This window comes from Scyliorhinus canicula, chromosome 13 (assembly GCF_902713615.1).
Source record: "Scyliorhinus canicula chromosome 13, sScyCan1.1, whole genome shotgun sequence".
Classification (NCBI taxonomy): domain Eukaryota; kingdom Metazoa; phylum Chordata; class Chondrichthyes; order Carcharhiniformes; family Scyliorhinidae; genus Scyliorhinus; species Scyliorhinus canicula.
The window spans coordinates 26,560,308-26,576,051 of record NC_052158.1 but is presented as its reverse complement, the minus strand read 5'-3'; the positions used below and the strand labels follow the sequence as shown (position 1 = coordinate 26,576,051).

The 15,744-nt window shown below is 48.7% G+C and overlaps 1 protein-coding gene across 2 annotated transcripts in view; it reads right to left on the bottom strand.

Moving 5' to 3' along the window:
• The window catches only part of LOC119976019 (pre-mRNA-splicing factor ATP-dependent RNA helicase DHX16-like), a 52,275-nt gene that overhangs the window by 24,177 nt on the left and 12,354 nt on the right, over positions 1-15,744 (bottom strand). For both annotated transcript variants that reach the window (XM_038816088.1, XM_038816087.1), the window contains exons 8-13: positions 10,248-10,436; positions 8,483-8,593; positions 7,633-7,748; positions 4,290-4,500; positions 2,079-2,177; positions 1,141-1,293 (exon numbers count right to left, since the gene is read on the bottom strand). In XM_038816088.1, coding sequence (XP_038672016.1) covers positions 1,141-1,293; positions 2,079-2,177; positions 4,290-4,500; positions 7,633-7,748; positions 8,483-8,593; positions 10,248-10,436 — 879 coding nt within the window. The remainder of the gene's footprint in view (positions 1-1,140; positions 1,294-2,078; positions 2,178-4,289; positions 4,501-7,632; positions 7,749-8,482; positions 8,594-10,247; positions 10,437-15,744) is intronic.

The following is a 15,744-nucleotide window of genomic DNA, read 5'->3' as shown; positions in this document are numbered from 1 at the left end:
TGGCCTCCTTCTGCACTGTAAATTCTATGTAAACCCAAAAATGTGTAGGATAGGTGGATTGGCCACGCTAAATTGCCCCTTAATTGGAAAAAATGAATTGGGTGTTCTAAATTTATATTTTAAAAACCTTAGCCAAAATCTTCGCATTCACATTGAGCAACAAAATCGAGTGGAAGAGTGATGTCCTTATCACTCTTCAAAAGGAAGATGGACACCTGCCCCAATGTCTCCAGAAGAGAGCCCCGTGCCAGTGAATCGTTAAACACCAAGTGAGCCAACTGATCTACAAACTTCGTATAAAATTGTATCGGGAACCCGTCTGACTGCAGTGCCTTCTCTATTTGCATCTTCCTAAAGCCACGTAAACTTCCTCTAACCGTAGCGGCGCCTCCAACTCCTCCCTTAATTTTCCCCCACCTGGGGAACTCCAAATCCTCCAAGAATTCCACCATCCCCTGCTCGTCCACTGGTGGCTCCGAATTATAATGCCCCTCATAGAAGTTCCAAAACATTGCGTTCACCTTCTCTCGGTTGGAGACCAACCAACCCACCCCTGCACCAGCTCCCGGACCTGCACAATCTCCCCAGCCGCCTCCTGTTGCTGGAGCTGATGAGCAGACAGACGGCTAGCCTTCTCCCCATGTTCATACACCACCCCCTTTCAGCGCTGCCGCTGGCACACCGCCTGACCCGTGGACAACAGATCAAACTGCATTTGCAGCTTCTTCCTCCATGCCCATAACTCTGGCATTGGGTAACACGCATACTCCAGATCTACACCCAGAATCCTGACCACCAGCATCTGATGCTCCTTCCTGGCCTCCCGATCTACGAATGCTTCAAAGAATTCCACGGATTCACTTACTGAGATTATGTATCTGGTCCGAGAGTCTCCCACAAAGGGAAACACTGTGAAGCCTAGTGCTTTGTTCCATGTTTTAATATCTCTGAAATTCTATCTAAACATTGCCTCTAATGTTTGTTATTTATACAGTTATGCCCCAGAAGGATATTTATCGTGCTATTAGTGAAACAGACACATTACAGAGAATTCCTCGCATTCTGCACTTTAGCAAAAGGTAGTTTCCTTAAAGAATGCTACTTGAAAATGGCTTTGTTGGAGGTAGGATTGCTGCTCACCTTCCTGGCTCCTGACGGAGTCGGCTCAAAGATTTTGGCCTGCATGTCCGAGGGAAGGTTGGCATAAATGGGTAGAACCAGCAGCTCGGCAATTTTGGAGCCCAGTCTACGGCAGCGCTCCTGTAACATCTCACATGTAGTCTCAATCTCCTCCTGCACAGGAAGCAAAGCGGTCAGCACAACTACACACTGGGATTAATACAAGCAAAAGAGGCTAGGAACCCTACGGTGAGTAGCACACCTGCTGACTCCCTAAAGCCTGTCCACCACCTCTACAAAGCACAAACCAGGAGGGGAATGGAATACTCTCCACTTGCCTGGATGAGTGCAGCTCCGACAACACTCAAGAAGCTCAACACCATCCAGGGCAAAGCGGCCTCCTTGATTGGCACCCCTTCCACAAACATTCACTCCCTCCAGCACCGACGCTCAGTGGCAGCCATGTGTACCATCTACAAGATGCTTTGTAGGAACTCACTAAGGCTCCTTCGACAGCACCTTCCAAACCACTACCATTTAGAAGGACAAGGGCAACAGGTACATGGGGACACCACCACCCGGAAGGTCCCCTCCAAGTCACTCACCAACCTGACTCGGAAAATATATGTTCGTTCCTTCACTGTGGCTGGGTTAAAATCCTGCACCACAGGGACTACAGCAGTTCAAGGCAACAGCTCACCACCACCTTCTCAAGGGAAATAAAAGCAGGGCCTAGTCCGCGACGCCAACATGCTGTGACCGAATAGATTGAAATAAAGCAAATGCCAGATACTCAATGGGCCACAACAGAGCTCTGGGACCAGAATTTACACAGCGCAATATTGGGTCTCAAGAAGCACCAGGTCCAACTCACCACTGTGAATATTGGGAATTGATATGAACAAATACAGTCAGCCTGGGGTTTTCAGGGTGAATTACTGACGCCCAACCTTCCTTACCTGACCAGTGAGGAACACCAGAATGTCGCCAGGGGCTTGAGTGACGTGAATCTGCAGCACAGAGACCACACAGGCTTCCAGATAGTCCGCTTCGGGGGCCTAATGGGAGAGCAGCAGAGTACGTCAGTCAATAGAAAAATCTAATCGGGCAGTTCAGAGTGTTTTACCACTCCTCTGAGAATCAGCAAGATTGTACAGTGGGGGGAGTGTTTGCTGTTGTGGCAAAGTACTTGTGTGATATCTCTGTGCGCACATTTCGATGTAGGGGAAACAAACTCAACTGATTTATTTGATCCTGTCGTCGCTTGAGACCATTTGAGGTAAAATAGTTCCTGGGGATGAGCCCACGCAATGGCACAGATAAGGAATCCACCTTGGGATCTTCCTATTCCACAGAAACATACAAAATAGTAGGCCTTTCGGCCCTTTGAGCCTGTTCTGGCATTCCAGATGCTCATGGCGGACTCTCTATCCCAATGTCACACTCCCGCGCTCTCCCCAGACCCCACAACACCTTTAGAGTCTATAGGAGAATTTCCTTCTTAAATATATTCAGTGACTTGGCCGCCACAGTCTCCTGTGGTAGAGAATTCCACAGGTTCAGCACCCACTGAGTGAAATTTCTCCTCATCTCGGTCCTAAATTACCCACCCCGTATCCTGAGACTGTGATCCCGGGTTCTCGACCCCCCCCCCCCTCCAGCCAGAGGAAACAACATCCCCTGCATCCAGTCTGTCCACTCCTGTCAGAATTTTATACGTTTTAATGAGATCCCCTATCATGCTTTTACATTTCAGTGAATACAGGCCCAACCGGCCCAATCCCTCCTCATACGTCGATCCTGCCATCCCAGAAATGGTGCCAATCTGCACCAATTTAGGGCAGCACGGTGGCACACTGGTTAGCATTTCTGCCTCACAGCTCCAGGGTCCTGGGTTCAATTCCAGTCTCGGGTGACTGTGCGGAGTCTGCACGTTCTCCCCGTGTCTGCGTGGGTTTCCTCCGGGTGCTCTGGTTTCCTCCCACAGTCGAACGATGTGCAGGTTAGGTGGATTGGCCATGCTAAATTGCCCTTAGTGTCAAAAAGGTTGGGTGGGGTTACTGGGTTACGGGGATAGGGTGGAGGTGTGGGGTTTAAGTCGGGTGCTCTTTCCAGGGCCGGTGCAGACTCAATGGGACGAGTCTGAAAACCCAACTATTGAGGAATTGTCACGGGTTCCGCCCAGCACAGAGGCCATACTCATGTCCTCATGAGGATGAGTCTTACTTAGAGATTCTTTCTTAAAATAAATTTAGAGCATCCAATTACTTTTTTCCCCCAATTAAAGGGCAATTTAGCTTGGCCAATCCACCTTTTGCGTTGTGGGGGTGAGACCCACGCAGACACGGACAGTGACCTGGGATCGAACCTGGACTTCGGCGCCAGGAGGCAGCAGTGCTAACCACTGCGCCACCGTGCCGCCCCTTACTTAGAGATTCTTACAGCACAGACAGTCCTTCAGTCCATCTCACCTGTGCTCTCTCTTTGAAAAACCTACGCCATTCATCTCACTTAACTATTTTTCTCCATCCCCTTGCATATTTCCAATTTCCTCCTCAAAGTCCCGATTGAATCTGGTTCTGACCCCCTTCCCGAATCATTCCTGCATCGTGAAGAAATTTCCCATGTTCCACTCTGGCTCTGTTTCCAAGTGTCTTAAAGCCCTCTGGTTACTGACCCACTCGCCGGTGAGGGATCATCCCCATATCTCCCCTGAATAAAACCCTTCATGTACATTGGGCACATTGCGTAAAGTTCCAAGCCCAACTCCTCCAGCTTCATCACTGATAGCATTCTGGTGAATCTCCACATGCTCATCTTGTCTTTGTCCAGAGACCTTAAACACCAGCCAGCAAGGGCCAGCACTGGTGGTAAAACCCAAACCCAGCAGGTAAGAGTTGCATTACGGCTGGGGCTTAACATGGAAGATACATGCTGTATACTGCAACAGAGCAAAACCCACCTTGTACTAACTTGCTCAGTGAGGCAAGAAGCACTTATCTCTTGATAACTGCTCATTAATACACTCAGCAGCCCAATTGGAACAGTGCAGCCGAGGGAGCAGGAGGTGTTAGTTGCTCCTGTATCTCTGGGTGTGAGCTGGACCCTGAAGCGAGGCCAATAGCAGGTCCGCCTTTCCAAAATGTCCCGCACCACTCCGGCCCTTGTACCTTTGTGTAGTAAATATCGACAGGGAACCGCCGCCCTGGGATACGGAAGACTGGAGCATCATCAAAGAAGGTTGAGAACTTCTCAGTGTCCAGTGTTGCACTCGCAATCAGGACTTTCAGGTCAGGGCGGAAGCGGGAGATATCTTTAATCAGCCCGAAGAGAATGTCAGTGTGGAGAGTGCGCTCGTGGGCTTCATCAATGATCACGACACTGTAAAGACACAGACACCCACGTCAATCTAGCACCGTTACTGATCACAACACTGTAAACACAGACACCCACATCAACCCAGCTTTACTCAGCACCGCGAACAAGCACGCGCTGCCCCGCACCACGTGAAGAGGCACACGCTGCCCCGCATCACATGAAGAGGCACACGCTGCTCTGCACCACGTGAAGATTCACACGCTGCCCCGCACCACGTGAAGAGACACACGCTGTCCCCCCACCGCGTGAAGAGGCACACGCTGCCCCCCCACCGTGTGAAGAGGCACACGCTGCCCCGCACGGCGTGAAGAGGCACGCGCTGCTCTGCACCACGTGAAGAGGCACACGCGGCCCCGCACCACATGAAGAGGCACACGCTGCCCTGCATCACGTGAAGAGGCACACGCTGCCCCGCATCACATGAAGAGGCACACGCTGCCCCGCATCACATGAAGAGGCACACGCTGCCCTGCATCACGTGAAGAGACACACGCTGCCCCGCATCACGTGAAGAGACACACGCTGCCCCGCATCACGTGAAGAGGCACACGCTGCCCCGCATAACATGAAGAGGCACACGCTGCCCTGCATCACGTGAAGAGGCACGCGCTGCTCTGCACCACGTGAAGAGGCACACGCTGCCCCGCACCACGTGAAGAGGCACACGCTGTCCCCGCACCGCATGAAGAGGCACACGCTGCCCCCCCACCGCGTGAAGAGGCACACGCTGTCCCCGCACCGCATGAACAGGCACACGCTGTCACCGCACCGCGTGAAGAGGCACACACTGTCCCCGCACCGGTGCAAAACACTAAATATTCAGCGGTGGTTATTTCTGACTGTGCAATGCACTTGGTGGACATGGCGTTAAGAGGCGGATTTGGCACAGTGCACGGGATGTAGTACTGTTACTTGATATGGGGTTTTGTGGGAAGATTTTGAGGGCCACAAAGGAGTACGCTGACCTGAATGAGAATGGGGCGGACTCATTCTCTACTTTGTGGGAGGTGTTAAAGGCGATGATTTGGAGGGGAGATCAACTCGTACAAAGCATTCATAGATAGGGCGGCCAGGATAGAGCATAGAGATTCTGGGTGTAGATCAGGAGTATGCAAGTGATCCAACGCCGGAATTATGGGCGTGCAGGAATCTGCAAATGAAGTTTGACCTGTTGTCCACAGGCCAAGCGGTGCGCTCACGACGGGGTTTAAAGAAGATGGTGCATGAACATGGGGAGAAGGCTAGCCATCTTTTTGCTCATCAGTTACGGCGACAGGAGGTTGCTAGGGAAATTTTGCAAGTGCGGGAGCAGGGGGCGGGGAGGGGGGGGGGGTTTGGACTCTGACCCAGAGAAAGTGAACGTGGCATTTATTTGGTGCATTTAAGAATTGATGCAGTACATCTGATAATTCAGTGCATAGACAGAATCCACAAGGTCAATGTGGGAAGATAAAATTTCTCCTATGTCCCTGCAGATTGGAGGGTAGCTCACGTCACTCCGATATTCAAAAAGGGAGGTTGAGAGAAAGCAGAGAATTATAGACCAGTAAGCCTAACATCGGTAGTGGGGAAAATGCTGGAATCCATTATCAAGGGCTTTATAGCGGAACATTTAGAAAGCAGTGGCAGGAGCAGTCAGAGTCGGCATGGATTTATGAAGGGAAAATTATGCTTGACAAATCTGTTGGAATTCTTTGAAGAGGTAACCAGTAGTCGATGTGGTATATTTGGACTTTCAGAAGGCGTTTGAAGTCCCAGATCAGAGATTATTGTGCAAAATTAAAGCGCATGAGATTGGGGGAAATGTATTGAGGTGGATAGAAAACTTGTTGGCAGAGAGGAAACAAAGAGTAGGGATTAATAAGTCCTTTTCAAATTGGCAGGCAGTAACCAGTGGGGTACCACAAGGATCGGTGCTAGGACCCCAGCTATTCACAATATATATTAATGATTTAGATGAGGGAACAAAATGTAACAACTCAAAGTTTGTAGATGATACCAAATTAGGTGGGAGGGTGAATTGTGACGAGGATGCAGGATCCTACAGCATGATCTGGACAGGTTGGGCGAGTGGGCAAACCAATGACAGATGCAGTATAATTTGGATAAGTGTGAGGTTATTCATTTTGGAAGCAAGTAGATTACTACCTGAATGGATGTAAAGTGGAAGAGATGTGCGCAGCGGGACCTGGGTGTTCTTGTGCACCATTTGCTGAAGGTAAGCATGCAGATGCAGCAGGCGATAAAGGCGGCTAATGGTATGTTGGCCTTCATTGCAAGAGGTTTCGAGTATAGAAGCAGGGATGTGTTGCTGCAATTGTACAGGGCCTTGGTGAGGCCACACTTGGAGTATTGTGTGCAGTTTTGATCTCCTTCTCTCAGGAAGGATGTTCTTGCTCTCGAGGGAGTGCAGCAAGGTTTACCAGACTGATTCCAGGGATGGCGGGACTGTGATATGAGGAGATTGACTAGGTTGGGATTGTTCTCGCTGGAGTTCAGAAGAATGAGGAGGGATCTCATAGAGACTTATAAAACCCTAATAGGACTAGACAGGGTAGATGCAGGGAAGTTGTTTAGCACAGGGCTAAATCGTTGGCTTTGAAAGCAGACCCAGGCAGGCCAGCAGCACGGTTCAATTCCCGTAACAGCCTTCCCGAACTGGCGCCGGAATGTGGCGACTAGGGGCTTTTCACAGTAACTTCATTTGAAGCCTACTTGTGACAATAAGCGATTTTCATTTCATTTTTTCATGATAGGTGTGTCCAGAACCAGGGGTCACAGCCTGAGGATTCAGGGTAAACCATTTCGGACAGATATAAGAAGGCACCTTCACACAAAGAGTGGTGAGCCTGTGGAATTCATTACCACAGGAAGTAGTTGATGCTAAAACTTTGAATATATTCACGAGGTGGCTGGATATAGCACTTGGGGTGAATGGGATCAAAGGCTATGGGGAGAAAGCAGGATTAGGCTGTTGAGTTGGATGATCAGCCATGATCGTGTTGAATGGCGGAGCAGGCTCGAAGGGCCAAAAGGCCTCCTCCTGCTCCTATCTTCTATGTATCTATGTTACTGCGATATTGCATTCACCCACCCTCAGTGTTGGTCGACATATCTTGTGGAAACCCTTCTCACCTATATCCAGCCAAGTCTGGCTCTGTGAGGAATTCTCGCAGCAACATCCCGTCTGTCATGTATTTCAGCACTGTGCGTTCCGACGTGCAGTCTTCAAACCGGATACTGTACCCGACCTGGAGGAGGGGTACACATGCAGGATTCAGCTGGCTAACCATATTAATGTTCGCAACGCATGAACTGGAAAAATTCAAGCAGTAGCTGCACCTTTCATTATGCCCAACCGTCCCCATGTTATTTCTCACGAAATCCCTCTCCAACTACTAATATTCCTGCTCATTTCTCCCCCATCATTATTCTGGATGGGGCAGAATAATGGAACAGGAACAAGCCATTTGGTCCATGAGCCTGACCTGCAATTCAGTGAGGTCAAAGCCATCTTTCTCCTAAATATCTTTCTCCTTTTAGGCTCCTTGGTATCCTTGACTCGCCAAGAAAAAAAACATTAATCTGCAATTTAAATAATAAACTGAGGTTGCATTAACTGTTGTTTCTGGAGCGAGTTTTCATATTTCTACTATCTTCACCACCCAGCATCCTCAATCCCAGTCACTGCACGTCACTGATCTCTGTCACTCTCCTGCTCCTCTATCGTCTCCAATCTTAGTAATTGTCTCCATTATTCCAAGTCACTTTCTCCCTTCACTGTCTTTAGTGTCGGTCACTACCCCCAGCCATGCATCACGTATTCTAATTGTCCCTCCCCCATAATTATTCCTGGTCAAGTCCTCTTGCACCTAGCTTGGTTAATAATGCTTCAGGACAGTCACACGAGCAAGTTACTTTGTTTTCAGCTCCGTTCTCAGCAGTTTCAATACCAAATCCATATCTACATTTCCTGGCAGCTCACCTCATTTCCCAGTTTGACCCCGATCTCCTGTGCCACTCGGGATGCGACGCTCATGGCTGCCACTCGCCGGGGCTGTGTGCACCCGATCTTCATACCGCGAGCAGTGTAGCCCTGCGGAGAGAGATCCAACGCTCAATATCAGATGGTGAGGGAATGAATGCAAGGTAAAGCTGCAATTCAGTATGGGAAACAGCCCCCTGCTCAGCACTGCCACTCAACTAATACCATGGAAAACACAGGCCACATATTTACGCTGACTAAACCTCTCTGTTGAGGCACTGAGCGACTAGAGTGGGCCCAATTTAAAACTCAATTTCATTCTCCATTGAAGTCAACAGCGATCCAAATTGGGCAAGGTGCAAATCCAGCAATCCAGAGGATCCGGCAGGATTTGCACCTGGCGATTTAAGTTGTAATCAGCTCAATATCTCTGTGATTGAGGGGCCAATTTATGGATTGTCCAACAGTGAGAGACAGGAGTGTGGGCAGTCATTATTGATTAATTCTGTTTATTACATGTTTTTGAGGAAAGAACATTTTGAAATACAGTACAGAAGTAATCCAAGATGACACACGTGGTAAGAATAGCAGTCCCGGTGAGAACAGTTGATATTGTTTCGCAAAGCTCCCGATCATTGGAGTATTGCTAGGGCTCATGTCCGAGATTTCTCTGGGCTAGCTGATGGGATGATTGCGGTGATCAGAAAACAATTCATTTCTCATTGTGTCGAGCAACCTGCAGTTTGGGCAAAAGCAAAATAGCTGACCCGTGGCCCCTCCTCATTAACAACCCCTATGTATCACAGTACTGTAACCCTGCCACTGTCTCACAGGTTGAACACAGGACTGTATCCCTTCCACTGTCTCACAGGTTGAACACAGTACTGTAATCCTGTCACTGTCTCACAGGTTGAACACCGGACTGTAACCCTTCCACTGTCTCACAGGTTGAACACAGTACTGTAATCCTGCCACTGTCTCAGGTTGAACACAGGACTGTAACCCTCCCACTGTCTCACAGGTTGAACACAGTACTGTAATTCTGCCACTGTCTCAGGTTGAACACAGGACTGTAACCCTGCCACTGTCTCAGGTTGAACACAGGACTGTAACCCTGCCACTGTCTCACAGGTTGAACAAAGGACTGTAACCCTGCCACTGTCTCACAGGTTGAACACAGTACTGTATCCCTCCCACTGTCTCACAGGTTGAACACAGTACTGTAATTCTGCCACTGTCTCAGGTTGAACACAGGACTGTAACCCTGCCACTGTCTCACAGGTTGAACAAAGGACTGTAACCCTGCCACTGTCTCACAGGTTGAACACAGTACTGTATCCCTCCCACTGTCTCACAGGTTGAACACAGTACTGTAATTCTGCCACTGTCTCAGGTTGAACACAGGACTGTAACCCTGCCACTGTCTCACAGGTTGAACAAAGGACTGTAACCCTGCCACTGTCTCACAGGTTGAACACAGTACTGTATCCCTCCCACTGTCTCACAGGTTGAACACAGTACTGTAATTCTGCCACTGTCTCAGGTTGAACACAGGACTGTAACCCTGCCACTGTCTCACAGGTTGAACACAGTACTGTATCCCTCCCACTGTCTTACAATTGGAACACAGGACTGTATCATCTCACTGTCTCAGAGGCTGAACACAGGAGTGTAACCCTCCTAGTCTCACAGGTTGAACACAATATTATCTCTTCTGTCCATCTGCCCAACGCATTGAATGGGCTCTGCTCTGATGGTTGCTCACCTCCTCATACAGGTACTGGGGGATCTGCGTTGTTTTGCCAGATCCCGTCTCGCCCTCGATGATGAGAATCTGATGCTCGGCAATGGCTGTTAGCAGGTCCTGACGGTATGGGAAGACAGGCAGGCTCCTCCTCACCTCCTGGAGCGACACCTTCTGCTTCTGCGCCTCCGACAACTCGGTCTTTTCATCCTGACGAGAAAAAGCAGGTGAGGGAAGTGTCACTCGGGGGAGGGGCTTTCCTGACCGGGGGACAGTAGGGGGAGACCGGTATGGAGCATAAACAGTGGCACAGTCCAGTTTGGTTTAAAGGCCTGTTTCAGAGTTGTTAAATTGTGTTGTTGTCAGGCTGACGATTGGATGGCAGACTATTTTTACACATTTGGCCGTGGGATAAGAGCACTGTTGACAAGGTCAGCGTTTGCTGACCATCCCTAATTTCCTTCAAGCAGATGGTGGTGAGCCACCTCCAAGCAAGTAGCCCGTTATAAATTCGCTGCTTATTCACTGAGGGGGGAGGAGGAATCCTGAGCCAGACTTTCCTCACATAAGTTTATCCGAAAAACATTGAGAACACAGGTACAGGCTCCCTTTTCCTTCCCCCCCACACAGGTGAAACCTGGTTCTTACGCATACCTGAGAATAATGCCCGCACCCTTTCCCATTCCTTAACAGTTGCTTCCACTTGCAACTAGAGCATGGACTTCATTGTTACAGAGCTGCCATATGAACTCGTAACGGTCATGTTTCAGGAACAGATGAGACATTGGGTCCGTGTTTAGGGACAGTGGGACCGGTCCGAGGCGGCGGGTTGCACTGAACTGAAATGGGACCAGCGTTCTTGGAGGGAGGTTTGCTAGCTCGGTTGGGTGGGTTTAAACTTTGCAGATGGGGTAGGATCCTGAGAGAACAGAGGAATTGGGAGAAGTTTGCAATTCAGCCCTTCGAGCCTGCTCCACCATTCAATCAGATCATGGCTGATCTCTTCCTGATCTCAAATCCACCTCCCCACCTGTTCCCCATTTCCTTTTAACCCGTTTTTAAAAATCAGATATATATCTATCTCAAGCACGGCACGGTGGTGCAGTGGTTAGCATTGTTGCCTCACGTCGCCAAAGATCCGGGTTCGATCCCAGCCCCGGGTCACTGTCTGTGTGGAGTTTGCACATTCTCTCAGTGTCTCGTGGGTCGCATCCCCACAACCCAAAGATGTGCAGGTTAGGTGGATTGGCCACACTAAATTGCCCCTTAATTGGGAAGAAAAAAGAATTGGGCACTTCAAAAAAAAAAATATATCTCCTTCTTGAACCCAGTTAATGATTCAGACTCCACCGCACTATGGGGCAGCGAGTTCCACAAATTCACCACCCTCTGCTAGAAGTAGTGCCTCCTCATCTCAGTTTTAAATCTACTGCCTCAGCCTATATCTGTGACCCCTTATTCTAGATTGCCCCACAAGGGGGTACATTTGGTCCAGATTTACAATCTCTCAGTATTTTATATACCCTTCTCATTCTTCTAAACTCCAGTGAGTATAAGCCCAAACTCTCCTCATTCATCAACCTCTTCATCCCTGGAATCAATCTGGTGAACCTCCTCTGTACTGCCTCCAATGCCACCACATCCTTCCTCAAATAAGGCGATCAAAACTGGACACAATACCCAGCAGGGAGAGATGCACAGCCAAAATTAGAATCAACAAAAATTGAGTAAGGAAGGTATAGAAGTTAAATCCATAGAATTCCTATACTGCACGAGGCGATCCATCAGGCCTGCACCAACCCTCTGAAAGTGCACCCTGCCGAGGCCCACTTCCCCAACCCGACCCCCGTGACCCCATAACCCTACCTAACCTGCACACCTCTGGATACTAATGGGCCAATTTTCAGCATGAACAATCCATCTAACCTGCACTTCTTTGGACTGTGGGAGGAAACCCATACACAGGAAGAATGTGCAAACTCCACACAGACAGTACCCAAGGCCAGAATCGAACCCGGGTCCCTGGCGCCATGAGGAAGCAAAGCTAACCACTTTGCTATTATTGGCCAGTTATAGACCAGTTTAAGTCACAAGGAGGTTTGGCAAAATTGGATAGTATTTATTTTAATGCAAGGGGTCTGACGGACAAGGCAGATGAGTTGAGGGCTCAAATGGAAACTTGGGGGTATGATGTAATTGCTGTCACTGAGACATGGTTAAGAGAGGGGTAGGTTTGGCAGCTCAATATTCCAGGATATAGGATCTTCAGGCGGAACAGGGAAGGAGGTAACAGAGGAATTCTGACCAGGGAATCAATTACATCACTAAGAAGGGGCAACATCTTAGAAGGTTCTTCAAATGAAGCCATACGGCTGGAACGTAAAAACCAAAAAGGAGCAATCAGATTGCTGGGAGTGTTCTAACAGTCAGAGAAATAGAAGAGCAGATGTGGAGGCAAATTTCAGAGATGCGTACAAGTGTTTGGGTAGTGATAGTGGGGATTTTAACTTCCCCAACTTTAACTGGGGTAGTCAAAGTGCGAAAGGTTTAGAGGGAGCAAAACTCTTAAAATGCATCCATGAGAACGTTTTAAGCCAGTACGTAGAAGGTCCTACAAGAGCGGTCTTGGACTTGAAACGAAAACAGGCTAGCGGTTAAAGTATCAGTGGGAGAACAAGTTGCAGACAGAGATTGAAGATTGTTATGGAAAAGGACAAAGGTGAGCCTGAAATCAGAGTTCTAAACTGGGGGAAGGCCGATTTTAACGAGATCAGGTATGATTTGGCGTGAGTGGACTGGGAGCGGACACTTTTAGGTAAATCTGTGACAGAACACTGGGATGCACTCAAGAAGGAAATAAGTAAGGGCAGCACGGTGGCGCAGTGGGTTAGCACTGCGGCCTCATGGCGCCGAGGTCCCAGGTTCAATCCCGGCTCATGTGGAGTTTGCACATTCTCCCCGTGTTTGCGTGGGTTTCACCCCCACAACCCAAAGATGTGCAGGATAGGTGGATTGGCCATGCTAAATTGCCCCTTAATTGGAAAAAATGAATTGGGTACTCTGAATTGACAAAAAAAAGGAAATAAGTAGCGTACAGGGTCAACATGTTCCAATAAAGAAAAAGGGTGGGACCAACAAACCCTGTGCGGAGTCAGATGTAGGTAGGGTTCCAAATTAATACTTTGTGTCGCTGTTCACTTGTGGGAGAGACAGTGTGGGTACAGAAATCAGGGAGAAGCACTATGATAAAATTAAAGAGATGAGCATAGACAGAGAGGAGTTTCCGTGTCATCTGGGAGGCTTAAAAGTCGACAAATCTCCAGGGCCAGATGAAATATATTGCAGGCTGTTGAGTGAGTCAAGGGAGGAAATAGCAGGGGCTCTGGCAATAATTTTCAATTCCTCTCTGGCCTCAAGAGAGGAGCCGGAGGACTGGAGGATAGCCAATGTGGTACCATTATTCAATCAGGAAGCTACAGGCCAGCCAGTCTAATCTCAGTGGTGGAGAAACTATTGGAAACAATTCTGAGACACAGAATTAATCTGCATTTGGAGAGGCAGGGATTAATCAAGAACAGCCAGCATAGTTTTGTTGGGGAGGTCACGTCTGACCAACTTGATTTAATTTTTCGAAGAGGTGACCAGGTGCGTCGATGAGGGAAATTGTCGGCGTCGACTTGTACTTCCGCAAGGCGTTTGATAAGGACCATATGAGAGACTGATAGTGAAGGTAGGAGCCCATGGGATCCAAGGAAATTTAGCAAACTGAATCCAGAATTGGCTGAGTGGGTGATGACGGTCGAGGGGTGTTTTTCAGACTAGAAACCTGCTTCCAGCAGGGTCCCGCAGGGATCAGTGTTGGGGCTCTTGCTGTTTGTGGTTTATACAGATGATTAGACTTGAATATCGGAAGGTTGATCAGTAAGTTTGCAGATGATATCAAAATTGATGGGGTGGTAAATAGTGAGGAGGACAGCCTTCGATTACAGGAGGATAAAGACGGACTGGTCAGATGTGCTGATCAGTGGCAAATGGAATTTAATTCAGATAAGTGCGAGGCGAGGCACTTGGGCAGGACAAACAAGACAAGGGAACACATGATAAATGGCAGGACCCTGGGAAACACCGAGGATCAGAAGGACCTTGGTGTGCATGTACACCAGTCCCTTAAGGTAGCTCAGCAGGTGGACACAGTGGTTAAGCAGACATATGGCATACTTGCCTTTATTAGCTGAGGAACAGAGTTTAAGAACAGAGAGGTTATGATGGAACTGTACAAAGCGTTGGTTAGAGTATTGTGTGCAGTTCTGAAATCCACATTAAAGGAGGGATGTGACAGCACTGGAAAGGGTGCAGAGGGGATTTACCAGGATGTTGCCTGTTCTGGAGAGTTTTAGTTATGAAGGGAGATTAGATAGACGTAGATTATTTTCCTTGGAACAGAGGAGACTGAGGGGAGACATGACTGAAATGTATAAAATTATGGGGGGCATAGATAGCCGACAGGAAGAAATTTTTCCCTTGGTGGAGGGATCAATGACCAGGGAGGCCCAGATTTAAGGTAAGGGGCAGGAGCTTAAGAGGGGATGTGAGGAGAAGTGTTTTCACCCAGAGGGTGATGGGAGTCTGGAACTCGCTGCCTAAAAGGGTGGTGGAGGCAGAGACCCTCATAGCATTTAAGAAGTATTTAGATGTTCACTTGCGATGCCAAGGAATATAGGGCCAAGTGCTGGAAAATGGGACTAGAATAGTTAGGTGACTGATTTTGACAGACGCAATGGGCCAAAGGGCCTTTTCTGTGCTGTGGACCTCTGTGACTCAATGAGTCTAGAGCATTGTTCAGAGTCTGAATGCACATGTCGGCCCTAGGCCAGATAAGGTGGGCAGATTTCCCTTCCCTGAAGGATGAGTGACTAAGCCAACCTCAACATTGGTTTATCCACAAAGCCGAGACAACACATGCGCAGACTCCACCCCCCTCAACCCCGCGCTGCCTCCACTTCCCAGCACAGAGGTGAAATCCAGTTCTTATATATACTTTAGAATAATGCCCTTATCCGTTCCCAGTTGCTCCCACTTACAACTAGAGCATGCACTTCATGAGACAGGATTGTAGCATTAACGTGGCCTTGCTAGGCCATGTTTCAAAGGGAAGTTAAGAGTCTACCACATTGCTCAGTCTGGAGTCATGTGCATGCCCAGGCCAGGTAAGGGTGGCAGACTTTCCTCCCCTGAAGGATATGAGCGAACCAGGTGGGGTTTTATGGCAATCAGCAGTTTCATTGCAGTGGGTTAGCACTGCTGCCTCATGGCGCCGAGGTCCCAGGTTCAATCCCGGCCCCGGGTCACTGTCCGTGTGGAGTTTGCGTGGGTTTCACCCCCACAACCCAAAGATGTGCAGGGTAGGTGGATTGGCCACACTAAATTGCCCCTTAATTGGAAAAAATGAATTGGATACTCTAAAATGTTTTTAAAAATAATTGATAAGAGGAATATTTTATTCCAGTTTTATTAATTG